This window comes from Psammomys obesus, unplaced genomic scaffold (genome assembly GCF_907164565.1).
Source record: "Psammomys obesus unplaced genomic scaffold, mPsaObe1.curated_primary_1811, whole genome shotgun sequence".
Classification (NCBI taxonomy): domain Eukaryota; kingdom Metazoa; phylum Chordata; class Mammalia; order Rodentia; family Muridae; genus Psammomys; species Psammomys obesus.
In genome coordinates this window covers 2,589,687-2,612,772 of record NW_026596149.1, presented here as the reverse complement: position 1 = coordinate 2,612,772, position 23,086 = coordinate 2,589,687, and the positions used below count along the sequence as shown (strand labels likewise).

At 43.2% G+C, this 23,086-nt stretch overlaps 1 protein-coding gene across 4 annotated transcripts in view; it reads left to right on the top strand.

Annotated features, from left to right (window-relative positions):
• The window catches only part of Armc3 (armadillo repeat containing 3), a 92,317-nt gene that overhangs the window by 36,882 nt on the left and 32,349 nt on the right, over positions 1 to 23,086 (top strand). For all 4 annotated transcript variants that reach the window (XM_055593934.1, XM_055593933.1, XM_055593936.1 and 1 more), the window contains exons 9-10: positions 10,264 to 10,416; positions 10,518 to 10,623. In XM_055593934.1, the coding sequence (XP_055449909.1) occupies positions 10,264 to 10,416; positions 10,518 to 10,623 (259 nt within the window). The remainder of the gene's footprint in view (positions 1 to 10,263; positions 10,417 to 10,517; positions 10,624 to 23,086) is intronic.

The window sequence follows — 23,086 nt, the reverse complement described above, 5'->3', positions numbered from 1 at the left end:
CCCCTTCCCGTCTGTAAGGTGTCGCCCAGAGTGGCCCAGATGGTAACTGCATTTCCTTCTCTCTGCCAGCTACCTTCCTTTCAGATCCGGCTGCTGCAGTCACTTTGTGCTTCTGGGTCACAGTGTTTGTCCCTTTGTCACTGTGTGGCTCTTAGCACGCTGTCCTCACAACGCCCACGCACAGAATAGCATGTGTCAAGATTTCCCTGTGTTTACAGCTGAATAATGCTTCTTTGTTTAGGCCACATTTTGATTTTCCATTCAGCCTCTGATGGACAGTTGAATTGCTCTTTCCCTTTTAGCTATTGTGAATGCAGCTGCTATGAATGTGTATACACAAATATCTCTTTGACTCTCTGCACTCACATTTTGTGCAATGCACCAGAGAGGCTCCCTAACTCATATGCTAATTCTATTCTTGACGTTTTCAGTAACTTCCCTGTCCTGTTCTCCAACAGCTGCACTGATTTTTCATGTCCACGGCCAGTGTTCAGGGTTCCAGTTTCTCCACATGCTGGCCAACATTTGTTACTTTGTTTTGTGATAGTAACTGCCCTACCATATGTACCATGCCATCTCATTTTATATTTTCCTGGTACTTAGCAATGTTTTTAAATAATTTTTTTTAATTTTTATTTTGAGTGCATTAGTGTAGAGGTATCAGATCCCTTGGAACTGGCATTACAGAAAGTTGTAAGCTGCCAAGTGGGTGCTGGGAATTGAACCTGGGTCCTTTGGAAGAGCAGACAGGGCTCTTAACCACCGAGCCATCTCTCCAGTCCCAGTACTTAGCAGTGTTAATGAACTTCTTCACCTGCTCATTAGTCACATGTATATTATTTTCAAGAGAAATGTCTCCGTCTTTTACGTGTGTGTACAGGTACGAATACATGTGTGTGCATGTGTGTGAGGGCCAGGAAACAACCTCAGGGCTCACTCCCCGGGCACTGTCCCCCTTTTGTTGTTGTTTGTCAAGGTCTCTCACGGGCTGGGAACCCACCAAGGAGCCTCGGCTGACAAACTCGCTGCTTCCAGGAACCCACAGGCCTGCCTCTCCCCAGAGCTTGGTTACAAGCATGACTCAGCACTGCTCAGTTTTTTAACATGTGTTGGGGACCAAGCTCGGGTCCTTGTGCTTAGCACTTTACCAACTGAACTCTCTTCTGGGACCCATTTTTTTTCGTCCTATTTTGCAGGGTCTCACTAAGTGTCCTGAGTGGACTTGAACTCATCCTGTAAACCCATCAGACCTGAAGCTTGTGGTCCTTTTCCTCAGCCTCCCAAGCGCCTGGGGCTTCAGACCACTGCTGCTTTGTTTTGACAGAGTCGTAGGCATTCTGCATGGACCACCGCTTGGTTCTGATTCGCCAGTTCTTTCTCCCATTTTGTAGTTGCCTCCTCACTCTCTTGGCTGTGTTTGATGCATGTGTGGTTTTCATTTCTTATACAGCCCAGTTCATCTATTTTCAGCATCATGTCTAAGTGCTTTTTACCAAATTCATTGTCATGGAGGCTTTCTTCTAGTCAAGAGTTTCATGCTGTCAGCGCTTCCCATCCCTGGCCTACTTCAAGCTAATTTTTGCATACAATTTTAGGATGTTTCCAACTTCCCACTTCTGTATGCATATAGCCAGTTTTCCTAGGATCATTTGTTGGAATCCATTTTCCCCTTTTGCTACACAAAGTAATTTAGGTACCAGAATCTTGGAGCTCTTTGTAGCAAGTAATGTTTCTGATTCTACTTCCTTATGTTCTTTCTAAAATAACTACATTTCAGCTTCGAGTCGTGTGTCCTCAGTCTTAATTTAGGACCTAATGACTAAATCTGTGTTGGCTTAGCCTCTGCTTCGTCACTGTATCACTCCCTTTAGTCAGAGCTCTCTCAGACTCACACGGCCCGCGCTGGCTCCGGCTCGCCCTGCATCCTGTCCTCGAGCATGTGAGCGTTCTCTTACCTCTTCAGAACTGTCTTGTGATTGTAAGACCACTCCCCCACACCCTTGAAGTGTGTAGATGAGCATATGAAGATCATTTTAAAGAACACTCACTGGCAGTTCCACAATGTAAAGACAGTCTGGCTTAGGATGTTTAAATTTTCATCTTAGGAAACAAGTGGTTTAATCAGTCTGTTACTCACATGGACTCATGGGTCCTACTTCAGGAGACTGACCTGGAGTAATCCCAGACCCTTTCTGAGTCAGGACAAGAGCTCAAAATCTTTCTTTTTAAGTTGTCATTTTTTTTTTTTTTTTTTTAGGGTCTAAATAACTGTTTGATTTGCAGTTTTCAAAATGCAAGTTTTGCTTTGGGGTTAGCATGGCAGTTTCTAGAATATGTACACATGGTCTAGCCAACCCTGACAAGGCTACTCTGCTTGTGAATGAACAAGCCTGCTGCCCGCCTGCTGCATGCAAGGCTCCAGCCCTGCAGGTAAGCGTGGACACTGGGGTAGGGCATGATGGGCATTGCTGAGTAGGCAGCAGATGCGTTCCCTGTAGGATGTCAGGTCGGCTGTTTATATTGTCATGTTCTGTCTAATCTAGGTGGCCCAGTCACTTGCTAGATTCTATCTGTTGCTGTTCTGAAGTAATTTAAATAACTTTGGTTTACTCAATACTGCCTTAATGCTGTTCACGTCTAATCGCATTCATTAAGCATCTCAATTATGCACTCCAGCTTTAAATTCTAATCTGATATTAAGATCATTATATTTTATCAAGAGTGGTTTTAGGAAACAGAACAAAACATTTGGTAAACAGAAGACGGTTTAGTTATAGAATAGTTGGGTGAAAAGAACAAAGAGGAAGCGTGAGCAGCCCACAGCTGAGCCATGCAGAAGAGCTGCCACCTATGCTAGCCACCAAGGGCAACGCAAAGATACAGGGGTAGATTTATTTATACAACAACTGTATTTGGTCTTTTTTTCTGGCTTCTTTGTTTTTCATAGTTTGCCTCTCTGGGCTTTTAAAAGTAGATCTTTAAAACTTTTAAAGTTAAAGTTATAGCAATTTAATTACAGGTAAGTCTGTATTTGTATGTAGTTATGTAAGAGTCCCTTCACCAAATAGCTACCAGTCTCTCTGGGAAGAATCTCTTTACGATGGCATTTCACTGTACCCACATTGCTAATCTAGATTTCCAGGCAAACAGTCACTTGATATATAAGCTCAGTTTCCCATGCTAATGCTGACCTTCTTAAGATTCTATTTTGTTTTTTATTTGTTTCTCAAATTAATCAGGGTACATTTTTCAGTTAAAAATTGTTTTGCAGATAGCCAAGAGTGCTCTTTTTAATTTTTAAAGTTTTATTACAGTATATTTATTGGGAAGTGTGTGGACCTGTGTGAGTTCAACTTGTTAGAGTCAGTTTTTTCCTTCCATGTGGGACCTGGGGATGGAACCCCTGAGCTGTCTCACCAGCCTCAGTGCTGCGTACTTGAGTTCTTACCTCTGAGTGGGTTTGCTGGCTTTCAAAATGTCTTTGACAGTTTAGCTGGGTCTATAAATATTGGACAACGTTTCTCCTTAACTCTCTTTGAGTCTTGCTTTTGCAGAGTTCCAGTCTGAGCCCTAACGAATTTTTACTAATATATATGCATATATACTAATATATATACATATATATGTTTTCATGTTATATTTTGGTAAAATCTTCTTTTCATTACATTCAAAAGGTTTGGAGCTAGAGAGGCGGCTCAGCAGTTAAGAATACTGGCTGTTCTTGCAGAGGACATGGGTTCAATTCCCAGCACACATATGGTACCTCAAAACAGTCTATCACTCTAGTCCCAGAGAAACAGTGCCTTCTCCTGTCCTCTGAAGGTACCAGGCAAGCAAGTGCTGCACAGATATACCTGCAGTCAGAACACTCATACACATAAAATTTTATTTATGTTTTTCATAACAGGTTTTTTAAATTTTGTTTTGTTTTGTTGGGGTGTGTGTGTGTGTGTGTGTGTGTGTGTGTGCGTGCGTGCGTGCGTACGTAGATCTTGCTATCCTGGAAATCTCTCTGTAGACCAGGCTGGTCTCAGACTCATAGAGATCCTCCTGCCTCTGCCTCCTGAGTGCTGGGATGAAAGGTGTGAATCACCACTGACAGGCAAAAAAATATTTTTTTAATTGGAAAAAAATTTTTTTGAAAAGTTACTCAATGCAGGTGCCCCCCCCCCACAGTGAACTTTTGTTCTGTTGTACTTGGTGTTGTTGCCATTGCTGTGTTTAATCTTTGTTTCCCCAGAAGCATTTATGGTCTTTAAAGCAACTCTGTCCTTCTCTGTTCCTGGTTGCCATGGTCAAGTTGCAGGGTTACTGTGGATTGTAGACTGCTCTGCCTCAGCCTAGCAGATGAGGCTCTCACAGAGCCTTTAACCGTGTTAAAGCCCATCAGCTGATACGTCAGTGGAAGCCTTTGGTGCAAGTTTGGATGGTGGCAGGTGTGTTCTTGTACCGTGATGTCACACCGTCACTGTTCTGTCTTCTGCTGCCACAGCAGACAGCTGGAGGCTAGCAGGAGGGGGACACACTGAGAAGGGCAGTGGTTTTAACTGAAAATAGTTTGTGAAAGATTTTCTGCTCTTGCCCTCATAGTCCTCTCTTTCTTCTTAGTCAACCTCCCTGCCAGACAAGCTAATATTTAAGGAACTCCACCTCCTCAGCTTCTCTCCATTGCTAAACCCACTGTTTCCAAAACAGCCTTGTAGACTTTGAAATAAACATATTAACCGAATCCTTTAGACAAAGCCCTTCCTTCTTTTTGAACTCTGGCTCTGCAGGACACCCACTGTGTGGTCACCTTCTCTACGCACTGGCCTCCTCTCCATCTCTAGAACACATCTCTCATTTAGCTCTTCTCCCAACTGTCGAACCAAAATCCTTCACATGTCATCCATCATTTCAGTGCTAGGCTTGTCTCCATCTCATGTCTTGTTCTTTCTAAAATCTTCCAGAGAAATCTCACTTCTGACTAACGTCTGCTATACTTCCTTCTCTGCATACACGTCTTACATCTGTTTCTAATTCTGACATGCCTTGGCCTGTTGCTCCTGATGGCTTCCAAGAACATGCAACTGCTGTGCCCAAACTCAAGCTTTAGGAGAGTCTTGACTGTCTTTGAGAATCTGATCAGTGTAACCTTGCCAGTATTTATATATAGGCATTATTCTGCATGCAATCTCGTGGGATGTCTGAAGTTAAGTGTCCCCAGATTATAGCCTCCAAATGAGGAAAGCAAAGATAAATTAGACCAATTTGTTACACCCTCACCCAGTGTGAGCTATTCATCTGATGACCGAACATGCCCTTTGGATAGACTAGAACTTCCTCTGTCTCTATTGTGTTGTGTTTTGCAAGGACATAGTTTGTGCTAGTGTAAAAGGAACTTTTACTCATTTCAATTGTTGTCTCAGAGCCTTACCGCCTCTGTCTGTCAACATAAGCCTAGTCATGGGAGCTTCTAGCCTTCATACAATCTAACCTAGGTATAGAATGTTTTCAGTCTGTGAGAATCACTGCTTAATAAGCTCACCCTCTTATGTTCTTATTGAGCTCTGGGCTGGCTGATTCAACTCAGCTGTTCTGGCTCAAACTCCTCTCCTAGCTGATTTATTCAGTCTGGCTTTTCATTCAGCCTCTGAATTGCTCTGCCTGAATTACTTTGTCTAAACTAACTCAGCAATCTTTTCTAATCTTCTGGCTCCTTCTCATTCTCTGGTTCATTCTGTCTTTACTTGTGTCTAGCTTGTTCTCTCTTCAACCTGTCTTGTATATCTATCCTGGTAAAACTGCCTCCTCTTTCTCTCTGCATTGCTCCTTAAGTAGCTTCTTTTCCCTTCTCTTCTTCTGTGCGTTGGGCATATCTTACTCTGTCAAATCTTTTCTGATTTGTCACTGTTTTCTGCCACTCAATTAGCACTCACTTTCAAATGTGAGTGCTTCCTTCTACAAACCATCTTTGCCTTCATTGTTTGGGATTAAAGGTGTGTGCCTGGACCTAAGTTTTCTTTACCTGAAACTTGTTCTAGACAAGGCTGGCCTTGAACTCAGATCTGCTTGCCTCTGTCTCCTGGATTACAGGCATGTTTGTATTCCAGCTGGATCACACAGACCTAGAAGGTCTTTGGATGTATCTCTTGCCAGAGCAGCCATGTTCTGAAGTAAAATTTCTCTACATGCTAGGCTATGATTTTGTATTCATTTGTTCTGGTTTTGGTCTTCAGTCTTTGGATTTGGGGAGATCTCATTTTGATGAAATAACTGGTTTCTCTTTCTGGGCCTATGAGACTACGTGTATGTGTGCACACACCTGTACTCTCTGTCTTAATAAATCCTTAACCATGAACCCACTTCTGAAGCATCAAATGGCAGGTGACACCGGTACAACAGGATGGCTCAGAGGGGGTCCAGGGGCCCCGGATTAGAAGGCGGCAGCTGCTTTCATGGAGAATTCGGCAGTGGTCTGGGGGCTGCACTCCTGGTCCAGGCTATCACCATGGTCGAGGCCACAGGGCTGGTGGAGGTAAAACTGAACACAAGGAGTGGATCCCTGTCACCAGGCTGAGCTGCCTGATTAAGGAAATTAATATCAAGTCCTTGGAGGAGATCTAATCCCTTCTCCCTGCCCGTTAAAGAGCCTGAGTTTATCGACTTTTTCCTGGGTACATCCCTAAAGGATGAGGTTCTAAAGATCATGACAGTGCAGAAGCAGACACGGGCTGGCCAGAGGACCAGGTTCAAAGCTTTTGTCATTATTGGGGACTACAATGGTTGGTGTTAAGTGCTCCCAAGAAGTGCCCTCTGCCATCTCAGGGGCCATCACCTTGACCAATTTTTCCCTTGTCCCCGTGCAGAGAGGCTACTGGGGGAATGAGATTGGCAAGCCCCACATGTAAGATGACAGGCCGCTGTTTTGGTGCGTCTCATCCCTGCCCCCAGAGGCACTGGCATCGTCTCTGCTCCTGTGCCCAAGAAGGTACTGATGATGGCTGGTATTGGTGACTGCTGCACATCAGCCAGGGCTACACTGCTACCCTGGGCAACTTTGCCAAGGCCACCTTTGATGCCATCTCCAAGACCTACAGCTACCTGACCCCCAACCTCTGGAAAAAAACTGAATTCACCAAGTCTCCTTATCGGGAATTTAGTGATCATCTTATGAAAACCCAAACCAGAGTCTCTGTCCAGAGAACCCAGGCTCGAGCTGTGACTACCACATAAGGGATTTTATACAAGAAAAATAAAGTGAATTAAGTCTGTTAAAAAGAAAAACGAAAGGCACAGGAAACAAAACAATGGGAAGCATTGGCTTGTATAAGTCGCTCCCTTCCGAGCAGGGGTGTGGGCCAGGGCCAGCCTTCGCGGGCGCTGCTGGACAACTTTGTGCCACCTTTCTCCCTTGCTGGCTTATTCCCATCTTGTAGGTGCATTAACTCTGTCTACCTGGCCACAGCCCCAAGTCACCTCTTCCTGTGTGCCTGAGAGCTGGCTGCGCTCCTTCCGCACCCTACTGGATTCCTGGTCTGTTTTTCATATTAATCTGTAGACAGTCCTGACCCCCATCTGCCAGATTCATTAGACATGCTTCCTCATTTAGTTGCACTGGTGATCCTTCCAATGTAACAAGGACTAACAAAGCTGCCTCCTAGTATTTCTGTGTTGAAAGTGAATAATTAGGTAGAAGTTTAAATTTTTTTCTTCAGTTAGAAAGTGCCATAAGTAAGCTTGGACAGATGTTAGTCTTCATTCTGTTAGGAAGACAGCGCTACTATCAGCAGTGATTTATAACGTGGCTTTACTTTCCATTATTACAATAATGTTTTAGATGAGTGTGTGGGTTTTCATTGTCAAAAACAGCTGAGACGTGAACAAATGCCGTTTATTTGTAACGTTTTGACTTTCCTTTCCCACTGTGGGAAGCAGGGTCGGGTCGGGTCGGCACCTGCATTTGGCCTGGCCCCAGCGGAAGGTGGGAAAGTGTTAATTACGTCGTTGCTGAGTTTAATGAGCGGTGTTAACATCTCAGCTGGAGCAAAGGTGGGACAGTGGCGGTCCAGGGAGTGGGCAAGGACAAGCCTTAGAAGAGAGTCTGCTGCTCTCTGAAGCTCAGCCTTCTTTATAGCACACTGAGTGCTATTTTCAAAGGGCATTTCTTTATCAGTAGCCTAACTGTCTAGCTGTCTTTATCATCTGCATAATTAAAGCACAAATACTTCTTGGCATAGCGAGTCAGTGAAAGTCTGTGGTTAATATGTTAATTTGTCTCTTACGTCTCGTACAGCCACAGTGCCGTCAGCACTGTCGAGGTCTGATGAACGCAGCTGGATTGTGAGGACTTTCCCAGCAGGGTTGAGAAACTAACTGTCTACAGCATTTATCTAAATTATTCTGTAAAAATCTAATTGCCCAGAGTATTTACTTAAATTATTTTTAAAAATATTTCCAGTCTTTACATATATACTGTTTTGTTTTGTTTTTTTTTAATGCAACAATCATGTGCTTGACAGTTGATCTGTTCACATTAATTGCTACTATGCTTGTCAGATTTTCCTGAGAGCCATCAGGGAAAGCTCAATAGTAATTTTTTTGGTCAGTGTGTCTGGAAAAGTCTCCAGATATTTTTTTTTTTAAAACTAATAATGACTTTGTGAATTTAAAAATATCTTAGAGGCCACATGCTTTCGATGTAAATATTAACTGTAGTTTTTTTATGAAACTCGGTTCTGACCAGCCTGAAGCCTGTCCAAGAAAGGAGCACAGGAGTGGTAGGCAGCTCCTGATTGGTTACGAAGCCTGAGCCAATCCCAGCCAGACAGCTTGACATGAACACAGCTGGGAACGGATGAGGCTAGAAAGTCTGCAGACGTGACTGAATATTACTGTAGTGGAGCGAATGTAGTACTCCTTGTTAGAGGGAAGGAGAAAGCAGAGCTTACCAATGGAGAAACCCCATTAGTGTTTGCTTCTGAAAGTATTTCTGGGGAAAAAAAACCATTCAATTAAAATATATCTGAGTGCAGATTGTCATCTAAAGTATTATCAATGTTTGGGGCAGAAGATCCTTCCACATGGTAATGTCCTCAGCCTTTACAAACATGACGACTGGAGAATCAAATCTACAGCCAAAAAAGAAAAAGAAAAAAAAAAAAGTAACTTAGAAAGGAATTATTTCTCAGCTGTTTTTCCTTCTTTCCTCAGCAGCCTCTGGAGCCAGTGACCACAGTTTTTAACACTGAGTTTCCAGACTCCTTAAATAAGGTTTAGAGTTCAATAGAATGAAAATTTTTAAATTTTAGAACTAAAAGAACACAAAAATAATCTTAATATTCTAATTTAATGTCTGCTTTGACACAAGATAGTTCCTTCTGTATACTACGAGATTGGCATTTATCTTTAAAAAAAAAAAGTTAGAGCAAAAGTGAAAAAAAAAAGAGAAAAAAAATCACTTTGAGTTTCAAGCTAGGGAATCCTCCATGGCAGACCACTTGCTTAGTTTGTCCAGGGTCCTAAGTTTGTGCCTTCAGTGCCTCTCTCTCTCTCTCTCTCTCTCTCTCTCTCTTGCACACACACACACACACTTGGTTTGAAATTTAATATTTTATAAGGCGTGAATACCGTGATGTGGACATAGAATCTTAAGTGTTTTCAAAAAGTCATATTATTCTAACATTGTTTTATACTGTGTCTACAGTAATGCACGTGATTTTTTCTAGGTCCTATTACTGTACATGTATGTACAATCATTTTTGGGGAAAGACACTTGAAGGTTTTAATGGAAGCTGACAAGAGGCAGGACCATACTCCAGGACTCGTTTCTCCTTCCTCCTCCCCTCTGCTCTTCTCCGGAAGTCTTGAGTATTTAGTTCTCTGGTCTATACCTTGTAGGCACACCTTAATATTGTGGTTTATATTTAAAATAATATCAGGTCCTTGGGCTTCTGGGCTTAGTGAGGGAGAGCCTCTGTGGACCTCGAGAGCTGAACCAGCTTGTGACGAGTGATAAGTGCTTATGAGGTCTGAGTGTGTGCATGTGGGCACACGATGCTCCGTCGCACCCTGCTGGCGTACGGCAGGTGAGGGACAGGGAGGAACTGTGAGGCCCATCATCCCGGCTGAGTCCCGGCTGTGACCTGAGGGCGGAGCAGGTACACATCCTCTTCAGTTTAGACGTGGACATTAAAATTAGCAAATGGCTAGATTTCCGTCAGGGGGTAAGCACAGTTTTTACCAGGCAAATTCTCATTTATTTTTTCTTTTGGTTTATGAAAGCTGAAAATAGAAAAATTTTTCATGAACAAGAGGTTGAAAAATGCCTGGTGACCCTTCTGGGATCTGACAACGATGGCACCAAGATTGCTGCTTCCCAAGCTATTTCAGCCATGTCTGAGAACTCGAGCAGCAAAGATTTTTTCAACACCCAGGGTAAGCAAAGCAGAGACAGCCATCTGTGAAGACTTGCAAGTTTCTGCGCTCAGGCTGCATAGGTGGGTTTGAAGTCACGGTTTTTCCTCATCTCTCCCCAGGGATTCCACAGATAGTTCAGCTGCTCAGAAGTGACAATGAGGAGGTGAGGGAAGCTGCTGCCCTGGCCCTGGCCAACCTGACCACCAACAGCCCCTCGAATGCCAAGTAAGTGCAGACAGCTCGCTGGTCCCACGCACCCTGACTAGACAGCTTTTAAGAGGATTCCATATTTTCTTAGGTAATCTGACTTTTGTTATTCTTTGGGGTCTCTTATGAAAGTAGGTATCTGATTGACTCTTTTCAAAAAATGGACTATTGAATTTTGTTGGGAAACTGTGCAAACCGTTATATCGAGATGGCAAGTTAAGTCTTTGTGTGTGTGTTCTTGTTCTTCTGTGTGTGTGTGTGTGTGTGTGTGTGTGTGTGTGTGTTTACATGTCCATGTGTACAGATGACTGGAGTACGGACATCACCTTCTATCACTTTCCCCTTTGTTTTATCCAGTGTTTGCTATTTTCTGTGTACTGGATTTTGTCTGCTTGTATGTCTATGTACCATGTGAGAACGTGGTGCCCACAGAGGCCCGAAAAGGCTGCTGGATGCCCTAGAACTGGGGCTCCAGCCGCTTGTGAGCAGCTAAGTAGGTGTTGGAAATCAAGCCTGGCTCCCTGGAAGAGCAGTCAGTGCTCTTGACCCCTGAACCGTCTCAAACCCCAATTTCCTTTAATTCAGCAAGACCAGAAAGCCAGTGAGCTCCAGAGGTCCTCTGGGCTCCAACTCCCCAGCACCAGAACTACAGGCCTGCGTTGCCATGCCTGGCACTTTGCATGGGTGCTGGCATCCAGACTCAGGACCTTACATTTGTGCCGAAAGCATTTTACCAGCTGAATCATCTTCCCAGCCCCTCCCGTTAACTCTTATGGCTCACAGCTTTCACTTCCTATATGAGTGAAAGTAAGCAAGCTAGAAAGATTGACAGCATTATTTAAAACAATTGATACATTTTACAGGGTTTAAAGATCCCCTCTGAAAAAATGTAAGCGTTAGAGAAATGAGCATGAAGAGAGGCCAGTGTTGGAGATTCCTCCTGAGTAGGAGCACTGTAGAACAAGTTTTGTAATCACTTTTAAAATTAGTTATCGAAGTAGCCCATCAGGAATGAGACCAAGACTGTGCATGCTTAGCTAACATGTAAATAACAGCTGGAGACAGAACACACGTCCGTCAGTCTCCGGAGGAGGCTCCAGAGGGCTAGCTCTTTCCTCCAGAGTGTAGCACAGCCTTGCAAGACAGGAATTTCCTGAGCTTGGGTTTAAAGAAGATAAACTTTGCCCTCCTTGCATCTTACTTGGTATGCTGACTAACATTTACTTCTTATCTTTTCTGTGCATGAGTGTGTGAGAGAGAGAGACAGACAGAAAGAGAGACATTCTGGCTAAAATTACCCTTTCTAACTTGAAGCATATTCACCCCTTGCTCTCATATCATCTTGTTCTTAACCTTTTTACCCCTTTGTCTACTCCCACACACACGTTTTATGAGGCCCTTGGTGGAATGACTAAAATCCAGCAATGTGCCATGAAAGCCTAACAGCAGTGCAGCGAAACAAAGGTGCTCCTCTGTCACAGGCCGTGAGAATCACTTCCCAAGCCAAGGATCACCATTACCTCCAAGAAAGCTTCAGACTCAGGGAGCAGTATTTGAAAATAGCAATCATACCATTTCAAAAAGTCTTATCAGTATCATTAAAACCTCTCTGTTGTCCATATTCATTTACATATAGTGTAAAATACTTTTAGCAGGCCTTCAGGGTGAAAAGGTGTCTTGCTATAAACCTGGAGGAGTTCTTCTCAACTCTATAAACCTGAAGGAGTTAGGACATTGCTAGGCCGAAGGGATTACTGCCTTTAGATTGCTCTGGCATTGTTTCTTTCACGGACTTTTGTTGTTTTTGTAATTTCTGTTTTAGAAATATAGAATCAGGGCTAAAAGATGTGTGCTTTCTCTGCTATGACTCTCTTCATCCCTGATTCCATGTGAGGGGAGGTTTTCACCCATTCGGCGTGCCCTCCATTCTGCCACCTTTTATCACTGTTTGTTAAGGGTGTTCTTTGACAGCTGCATAGTCTTACTTTTGATTAATTTTTTTTTAGCGAAAACATATTTAAAACATTAGATTTATTTATTTCTCATTGTGTGTGAGTGTTGTGCCCACAGGTGTGTGTATTATAACCACATTCCTAAGTGGCACCCTCAAAGGCCAAAACAGGTCTTTGGGGCCCCTGCCACGGGGCTGCTGATGCTTGGGAGCCACCCTGTGGGTGCTGGGAATCAAGCCACAGTCTTCTGCAAGTGTAGCAAGTGCTCTCAACTGCTGAGCCAACTCTTCAAGCCCAAAGTAAATATGTTGCAGAGTGCATCAGTCTACTTGTGCCAGATGCTAAAAACTGGAGTCAAAAAACGATCTCAAAGTCAACCAAAAGTAGGGAAGGCAGCCAGGCTAACTTGTAGCTTCTTCTAGAATGTCAATCATTTAATGTACTAATTATAAAGTAAGATTCAACAGGAATGACAGCAAATGAGATTGGTTATTCTTAATAGAAAATGTCTTCTTTGACTATTATACATAAGTAAGCATGAACCTGCCTTTCCTGGGGTTCACAGAACCCATTTTGGAAGCAAACTATTTCAGGACGATTCTCCCAGCATGCGCCTTGCTGCTGCTGGGGTGGCTGAGGAGTTTATGCTGTTCTAATTGCTTTCTGTGGCTCATCCTGAAGGGAGGAGGCAGAGCCAGAGCTGAGTCCAGGTGCACTTAAGAGTTGTTTGAACACCTGCTCATCTCTAAGCTAACGTGTAGCAAGGCAGGATAACCACCAGGAGTCGTGTAGCAAGGCAGGATAACCACCAGGAGTACCGTGGGTGTGATGGAGGCGACCTTCTCCTACATTCACATCTCCATGTGCCTAAAATGAATTTCTAATCCCTTCTTAAAATAATAGTGTTTACTATTCTTGAAACTTTCATACAACATATACATTGCATCTTGACATATCCACCTCTTTCTCTCTCCAATCCCATTCAGGACAGCACCTCATTCATAGCTCCTTCCCTACTTCAATTAACATCTATCTATCTATCTATCTATCTATCTATCTATCTATCTATCTATCTATCATCTATCTATCTATGTATCATCTATCTAGATATCTAGCTATCTAGCTATCATCTATCTACCTATTTATCTATTATCTATCTACCTATCATCTGTCTATTTATCATCTATCTATCATCTATCTGTCATTTCTATCTGTTTGTCTGCCTGTCTGTCTATCATCTATCTATCCACTGAGTCATGTTAGTGTTCCTATATGGGAATGAGAGTAGGGGTTATCTACTGGGGTGTGGGCCACCTGCCAAAGGCCAGCTACTCCCCCCCAAAGAAAAGTGGTTGATTCTTCCCCGCCATAAATTGTCACTAGCTTCCCAGCTAGGGCCTCTGAAGTCTTTTCTCCCTCCTTTTGTACAGATAACCCAGCTACTGTGGGCTCAGGTGCGCAGCCCTGATGTCCAGGGGGCGCTTCACTGCTCTCCTCATACTTCAGCCCTTACATTCTTTCTGTGTCCTCTTATGAGATGTTCCCGGAGTCTTGGGTGGAAGGGAGGGTGGGGGAGGTGGGTAGATAGCTCATCTACGGCTGAGCACTCACAGGTACTTGTCCTCACACTTGGGCATTTTCTGGAGTTAGCCTGAATAATGTATAGGTAAGAATCAACCCAACTATACCAAGCCAAACAGGAAAAAGAGCAGAGGACAAGGATGCGGATACTTTGAGGTAACTTTTATTGCAAAAAGGACAAATACTTTTTCGTTCCATTTTTTATGATTTAAAAATGGAACTGTATAACCTATCTATAAACCAGTTTCTCACCCGGTTTGTCTGAGCTCAGGTGCCATGCATCTTGTTTCTCTCCTGGAAACACATTCACCGTAACAGTAGCATGTAGGCATTCTCTGCAGCACAGGAAGCATCCAGGCCGGCCCACCCTTCTGTGGGAGGTTCTCAGGTTCAAAGTAACTGGGTCTCCATCTGCACAGGGGTCCCGCCCGTGAGGTCTCTGCGGATGTGGCTTTGTGGACCTTTCAAACTTTATCTCTCCACAGAATAGCCCTTCAAACAATGTACAATGCGTTTGAATTAAAAGATTCTAAACTGCTCCATTCTAACCCCTGTGCATGCTGACGCTGCTACCATGAAGGAGGGTATGCTTCTTAAGTGCAAGCTCAGGCCATTTCTATCCCATCTGTCAATATCTCTAAACCAGACTGTCGATTACTTCATTAACAACACACAATCAACGTTGCTGCGGAAACCAACCAAGAGTAAACAGGCCATAAAATATGATCTGGAAGTACTTTCCAGTTCCAGAAGTATTTCTCCCAAGCAGTTTTGAAATGACAATTCTAGCCCTAACCCTAACCCTCTTGCCTAAAATGTTTTTCTAGAAAGCCAACTCACTGTTGAACTATCACCCTGGGAAAGCATTACTACAATGTTGAAAACTACACAGCCAGCCCTCATTGGCGTCTGCCCCCATCTCGTAGGTTTAACCTGTTAGGTTGATTGCTGTTTATCTTCTGTCTCCCACTACACCAGATCTATGGAGGGAGCAACCTTTCTCTGTTTATTCATTGACACAGTTCAAGGATCTAGAACAGCACCGTTCCACAGATAGGTAGGGCCGGGGATGGAGGTGTGAGGGAGGGGTGAGCTATTTAAAGAAAGAAAATCAACCCAAAGTGAAAGATAGGAAGTTTAGTGTGGTGGGGGATCACAGTGGAGAAGCCTGGATACCGCAGTAACCGGGCTGCTGGAGGACCGGAAGAAGAGAAAGCCCGGTGAAAACGATTTCTTTCTCTAATGGAAAAGAGGTTCCCGTCGGAAGGCTGAGGGGCCATCTGCAGATTTCTCGCAAGACCTACAAAGATCTCCAAGTGTGTATTTGCCACGGGCGCTTGGACACTAAAGAAGACATCTGCCGCCTTCATCAGGGTTTGGTCAAGTAATCTAGGGAATCTGGTCCAACTCTGATTCCCCCAATTTGGAGTAACAGCGGCTGCTAATGAAGACGAAAGCAGTGAACTGGAAGAAATGGCCCCAGAGGCTTATGGGAGAATATCGGAAAGCGCGCTTAGCCAGCCCCAGTCCTCTAACAGAAGAGCCCGGGGTGTCTGTAACCAGAGGCCGTAGCAACTAAGTGCTAAGTGGAACTGTACACGACCATGAAGAGTCGGGGAGCCGCTTTTAACTGCGATGTGGACACATAGAGAGACAGACAGACAAGGAGACACAAACAGAGGCTACTCTAAGACTATAATAAAACTCCTTTTTGTTTGTCTTATTTTTTAAAGATTAAATAAAATACTTATAAATGCAAGTTTGAAACTATAGGTGATTTTTGTCTTTTATACCAATTTCAAGAAATTTGCTAGTTTTGTAGTGTTTCATGTGGCTCATTTTCAAAGGTAACAGATGATAAAGAAATAATGACTTTTTTAAAGAAAAGAATCACCTTTTGAAAAAAGATAACTCTTAACACCTTGGGGGGGGGGCGGGGAGAAGTTATGGCCCATTTAAAACCCTGAACAGTTAATCTCCTGACTTCATTCCCTAGACCTTAAACTATCTGGCTCCCAGGAAAGCCTTTAGAGGATGTGGTTATTCACTGTGAAGAAAACATTACTAGATTATTAAGCAATAGTAAATTTAAATAAAATTAAAATACCCCTCCCTGTTCCTTACGGGCACCCTATACCTGGTATTACATTACCAAAATAGAGCATGGACTGAGCTCTTACACACATACACAGCCCAGTGTTATGTGCAGCAGTGAGTATTGGAAATAGCCCACTTTGTTTGCATGGACTCTTGGCTGCCTTCACGAATCTTCTGAGGACACCATGTGCCACCAAAGGAAATCAGCATTTTCAATGTGCTTCTTCTGGTTTTTGTCCCTAGTTCCTGGGATTCCACCAGAAACTGAGGCAAATCCTAAGGAACATGATTTAAAAATAAGCTACCGCTTAAATCTAAATGTGTATGCACTTTAAGTGTTCAGTTATTTTTCATTTTTGAAAGGTTTAAATTAAAACACACATACAGAGACAGACAGAGAGGCAGACAGACTAGTGTGTGTGTGTGTGTGTGTGTGTGTGTGTGTGTGTGTGTGTATAGAAAGTGAGAGAGGGAGGGAGGGAGAGAGAGACAGAGGGGTGGAGGGAGAGTGGAGAATGGGAATATGACATTGTATGAACACAGAAACTGAGAACAGGTGTTCTCTATGGCCTCACCAGAGCAGGTGTTACAAACTTGTTAGACCCCATTTGGGTGGGACTCAGAGTGGGATTTCTCACAATTACACAGCTTATCCTAAACATGCAAGCAGTGATCAGTGGCATCAAAAGCATACTTTAATTACTGAACTAGAAGGAAAGCAAACACAGATTTTTTTTTCTATTCTCTTGCTATATATAGTCTATAGATATGTGTATTGTAAAGCCTGTTTTATAATTCTGTGTTTTGTACAGGTGATTTTAAAAGTGTGACAGTTAAACATAGCTTTAAAGACACAGTCATGGACCAAAATAGCTGCATTTCTCTGAACAGGACAATGTTGAGTTTGGAGGCAGCTCCTGTTTTCTTTTTAGTAATGAGCTCTTTAATCAGGTGATAACTTTTCAGTGAAGCCCACAAATCCACAGATGCTAAGCTAACATCCACAAATGGGGAAGCAGTTGGTAATAACACTTAAGTGAAGCAATGGAAATGTAGGTGACATAATTAGTTCCTATATAATTTTGTTACATCAAGATACACAAACAACTTACGTTTATGTAGCAAGCTGCCCAATTTACTGTTTGTTAAAATAACATTGCATCTTTACTTGAGCTGAATGAGTTATTAACCAGAGGTCAATATAGGAAGAGTTAAATGTCTTTACTAAAATACCAATAAATTTTCTCAAACAGAAATTTTAAAGTTTATGCAAACACGTCTACCAATGCCCGTATCTTAGGACAGAAATTGATTGATGATGTTTGTTTCTGCGTGATTTGGATCACAGAAGTCAATAGTGGTTTCCCTCTCGAAGTCATCTGTTCTTACACTTGGTCTTTCATTTCTTTGCAGAATAAAGGTTAATGAGTAGGAAGCAATGGACAGGAATCAAAGTACTTATCTGAAGGGTAAAGAAAGACAAGAATTGCCAGGGTCACTTGTTAGAAATGAAAGGAGAAAGAAATTGTTTTAAGTAGGTAATAAAAATAGGAGACAGTAAAAACAAACCTACCTAGAATAATGAAAAATGAGCTGAAGAAGCAGTAAAAAATGGCACGTGACTAGGTAGCCCTTTGTCTAATTCTCTGCCACTCTCCTTCCCTCGTATGCTGGTAATCTGCTTGACAGTTGTCTGTATGTAATGCTTTTTGGAAATGAGAAGCTATTAATTTTTGGATGTAGGAAATATCTTCAGTTGAATTTCATGTTTTATTTACACTGTACTTTTCTACCCAATTAATCATTTCAAATTCTTAAATAATTTATGCAAGTGTGGAGCAAATGATTTGAGGTTGACATCTTTCTGAGTAGCTGATTCTTCATGTAATGAGAATATTTTAAACACTTTATATCATCACTGCCATCTGTTGGATCTGACCAGAATTAGATTCAGAGTTGCCCCAAGAATGGAAAGATTCAGTATTTTTAATTTCCTTTGCACTGTTAACTAAATCTATCCATTGATAAACCATGGCAAGACTTGAAAATAAGTATAAATGTTGGTTGGGCATTTTTAAAAGGATCTTTTTGTAAATATACAATTTTAGCAAGTAGCAACAAATAAATATTGAAAACAATAGCTGTAATCATTTTAATACCTACAAGAAAGTGGACAGGATAACTAAGGTTCGGCTCTTCACAGACTGTCATGTTCAGCCATCTGACCCTGATTCTCCATGGCCTACCTTACCTCCATCAAGATAGTTTGAAAGACCTCAGAGTTTTTAAGACCCCCTTTCTCCCCACTCTCCTCTGGAACTTTCAGTTTGTTTGTTTTTAAATAGCTTCTCAACTGCCCATAAAAGCAGCAACCCAAGGAAGTTCTGAATTGTAGCATAATTGTAAAAATAAATTAATACAGACTGGCCACTTAAAAATAAATTAATTGTTGGGCCACCGCAAGCCTTTGAAATAGCAAAGACAAGTGCCTCTCTCTTAGCGTGACCTATGGCGAGAACCACAAAAGCTGCTGGTGAGTAAGAGGCCCACCCAAGGGTCTCCGTGCAGAGACGGAGTGCCCACATTGCATGGGTGTGTGCCTGAGTGCCTTGCCAACTCTTGAGCTTCCTCGACTGTACATCCATGTCAATATGAATGACTGATTGTTTGGTATTATTGGTGTTTAAATTTCTCTTGACTAATATAGAAGTGAAGAAAAAAAATCTCCCCCATTAAATAAAGCTGGAGGGAGGCAGGTAATATCAGTTTTAATGTCTACAAAAAATATTTGTTGAGTATTATGTCTAAGAAAACTATATAATATGTGAAGAAAAATTTTAAATGTATCCCAGGATAAATTCGTATATACTATTGCAAAAATCAGTACCTCATTTAGCATCCCTCAGGAAACACCAGGATTCAGGCGTGTGTGTGTGTGTGTGTGTGTGTGTGTGTGTGTGTGTGTGTGTGTGCGAGCGCGCGCGTGCGCGTGTTGGGGTGAGGCTGGAAATTACTCTGCTGTGTTTATTATTTCACCATCTCTTTGTATACCCTTTAACTTGTAGACCTGGGACTGATTGTTCTAGAGCCGCATACTTTCCTGTAGAATGATGGCTGTAACAGTGAGTGACCCCGATTATTTTGAAGACAATACAACAAAACACATGTGTTAAAAGTGGCCAAACGCCCCAGCTTCCCTTTTCGCTCGTTGTCTCTGGCGGGGGTGGCCGCTCGCCCTCGAGGCGGCTGCGGTTGTGTGCTTGGACAATGACCCGTCTAGACCCCTTGCAGCCCTCAGGTTGGTTTAGGATTAGTACTCTCGGAACCCAGTTTAAAAACAGTTAAAAAAAATGGCCATAGAAATGACCCCCGAAAGCGCAAGCTCAGCGCGTACGCTCGGTGTGTGGGCGGACCCGCGGCCGAAGCCGCGCGGTTGTGGTCCCGGTGGCGGAGGGTTTTCCCGAAGAAGCAGGTTTTCCGACGCTCCCCTTCAGCCAGGGCGCAGGAACCGCGTCTTCACGCTGCCCCCTCGTGGCGGCTCCGGGGGGAGGGGCAAGACCAGGCCGAGCCCTCTGTGCTTTAATGAAACGCACACTAATTTCATTTGTAACACTCTGGTGAGCCTAAAATAATATTTTGGGAGCATTATTAAAAGATTGCGATCTGGAAAGCATTTCATCGTGATCGTATTCTACTGCTAAATACACACGGTTAGCAGATGTTTGCGTCTTTCTTTGTGCCTTTCTGAGGTGCAGTCATTTCAAAATGTTTTGACACTTTTTTTTTTTTAAAGCGGTGCCTGAATATCTGCCGTGCCGTGTTATCACCAGGACAAATGCAGCCCATTCAAGCAATAGACACTGATGAATCTCATTGTAATAAAAAAAAAATTTTTAAAAAAGCTTATTTTAAAATTTTTGTTAGTGTTAATTTGCTGAAATTTTTTGGAAGTTTGGCAGTCTCCCAATATAAGTGACAGGCAACATAAATTGAGCTGGTTTAGGCGACCTGGTTTTGTTTGAAGAATGATCCTTTTCTTAAATTAAGGATAATATTCCAAAGAGCTTGCTACCTTAAAAGTCCTCTGAGAGCCCCTAAGATTGAACAGTCGGTAACGGCACTTGTCACTAATCCTGATGTCCTGAGTTCCGTTCCCAGGTCCTCCACATAGCACAAGGAGAGCCCTGACCCTGCAGGGCTGCCCTGTGACCTGCACACGCGTGCCATGGTGCACACGCGTGCCATGGTGCACACGCGTTTGCAATAAACAAAGTAAGGGAAGTCCTTTGTATTTAAGCGACAAAACCGGAAGAGCCTTGGTGGTATTCTTAGGAATTACTCCTTCATTGCTGCCATCCAAATCTGCTGAGTGCTTGTTTCTTATATCTTCCCTTAGCCCCTCTAGTCCTGTCTGCTTAGAAGCATCTGGACGTTACTTTGCTTACACTGGGCTGGGGGTGGGGTGGGGATCATACTGGAGCCAAAAAGCACCTAGTTTTCAATAAAACTGCTCCATTTGCCCTCCCTCCTTCGTGGGGGCTGACGCTTGCCAGACCTTGACAAACACTTTGAATTTGATTAGCTACCAGTTTTGTGAGGCTCAGTGAATCTCATAAAATGTTCAATTAGAAAATTATCTGTGCTGCTTTTATTACCTACAGAGCAGGGCTGATATTTGCATAACATTTTAAAGTTGCTGGTACTCTCTGATTTCCGGCATTACTGACTTTCACAGGAAATTATCAAACAGATTGGATACGCTTAGATTATTTCTCTTTTAATTTGAAGCCTATTTAAACCTATACGTTATTTTGTATTCACCCTTGACTTTTCATATTAATCATTCCCCACGGTTTCTCTTCACTCGGGAATAGGCCCTTATTGCTCATTAATTGTACCTACATGGAGAGACCCAGATCCGAACTCTGAAGACGCTGCCTTCGCTCTAGCCCTGTAGGTTCATTTCAGCCCTCTGGCTGAAAGGCTGTCTGAAAATGAAGGTTCCGTCCACACATAGAAATGGAGAAATACCGTCAGATTTTCCCATGACAGATCCTGCTGCTGTTGGTAGCTGGCAGTTATGGCCAAGCATTTAGCTGCATACCCTAGTGGGATGTGTCTCTGGATCCTACAGCAGTCCTATGGGTGAAGGAATGTCCTTGTCCTTGTCATGTGCATTTGTTCATTTCTCACATGTAAAAGTGAGAAGTCGAGGCACAGTACTTCCCCAGTGATGAGAGGAGGGCGGGACATGGCCTGTCCCATGTCCCTGGGCAGGTAAGTTATTTCTCCCACCGTGCAGCTCATCCCCCACTCGCCAGTTGCTGAGCAAGTTTGGAAGGTTCTTATTCTCCAGGGAGATGTTAATCTGCACCTTTAACCCAGACTCCGCCCTCTCATCTCTCCTTCCCTCCCATCTTCTCTACCTTCCTCATTTCTCAGTCCTTGAACAACAGCAAAGTGATTTGAGCAGAATTTACATTTGCTTTTCTTGGAAGGGGAAGGCAGCCTCTGAAAATACTGTTTTCTGAAATGACTGTAATGCTTAAAACAGTGACATTGGACATGATGCTGCAGCTGTAACCGAGCACCTGGGAGGGAGAGGCAGATGAGTGAGTCGAGGCTTACCTGGGCTGTGGGAACCAGGCTTCAGCAAGCAAATGGATAAAATGAAACAAAGAGAATGCAGGAAAAGTCAGAGTGTCAGTGTATTAACCCTCGTCGGCAGTCAGCTCCTTCACCCAGCACTTCCCATCCATCCGAATTGTCCTTTTCAACTAAGAAATAACAGATGGGATGTGGATTGCCCTTTGGTTTGTTCCCCTGAGCCACTCGGCATGACAGGCATCCTGGCTCTTCCAACAGTTTCTTCTCTCATTTCTAGAAATGACTTCTGATAGGGGCGCGCTGGGCTTTTGTCATTTCTCTGGGAATTCACCTTTGAGCTTAGGATCCTTCTGTAATCACACCACCACTTTCCCCCAACTCTTTCTGTGTCAGTTCTGTGTGGGACGCTGCCCCAGCTCTATAGACTGCAGTAGGAGTGTAGACAAGGGCCCCAAGGACCTGCATTCCTCAAGCGTAAGTCTGGGAGATGGCAGGAAACAACTATTATAGTCTCGTTTTGAGACAGGGTATGGCTAGTGGTCCAGGCTATCCCAATCCTCCTGTGTCAGCTTCCCAAGTGCTAGTATTGCAGTGACCATCATCTAAAGTGGCAGCTATGTAAGTGAAACAAAATACCACAGGGTCATGAAGAGGAGACTCAGGGACCTGCTTGGAGCTAATTGAGGAAGAAGGACATGGGAGTTTCCTTTTTTTTTTCAGTCATACTAGAGCATTCAGTGTCCTTATTACAAACATAAAGTTATATCTTTAATTCCTGTCATTTACAGATACTGCAGACCAATTTCCAAGCTAACAAGAACCATTTAGTACCTGCAAAGCCACTTACCCTGAGCATCCAAACACCTTGACCGGCACTCCTATTTTATTAGGAGATAAACCAGCCACGTAGAGAGCCGTTCTCTCCCCACGGCGGGCAGTTAATTACTCGCAGAGCACTCTGGGTTTTCAAATGATGGCGGAAGTGAAAAACTGTGATGGAATAGCTAGGTCAGTAAAGACTCCTTGTCACTCTGTGTCAGAAGATTACATGATTCCCTCAGACTTTGACTGACTTCCTCCAAACCTGTAACAAAAATAGCCATGCAGTCTGTGGAAGTGCCCGGCTGGAGCCTATGATTGTGTGGTTCTTCCGCAGAAACTCTGGCAGAGAAGCTTTAAGAATGTTCTAGCAGCCTCAGAACAATACCTAAGGCAAATTATTATGATACAATTTGCTGTCAATA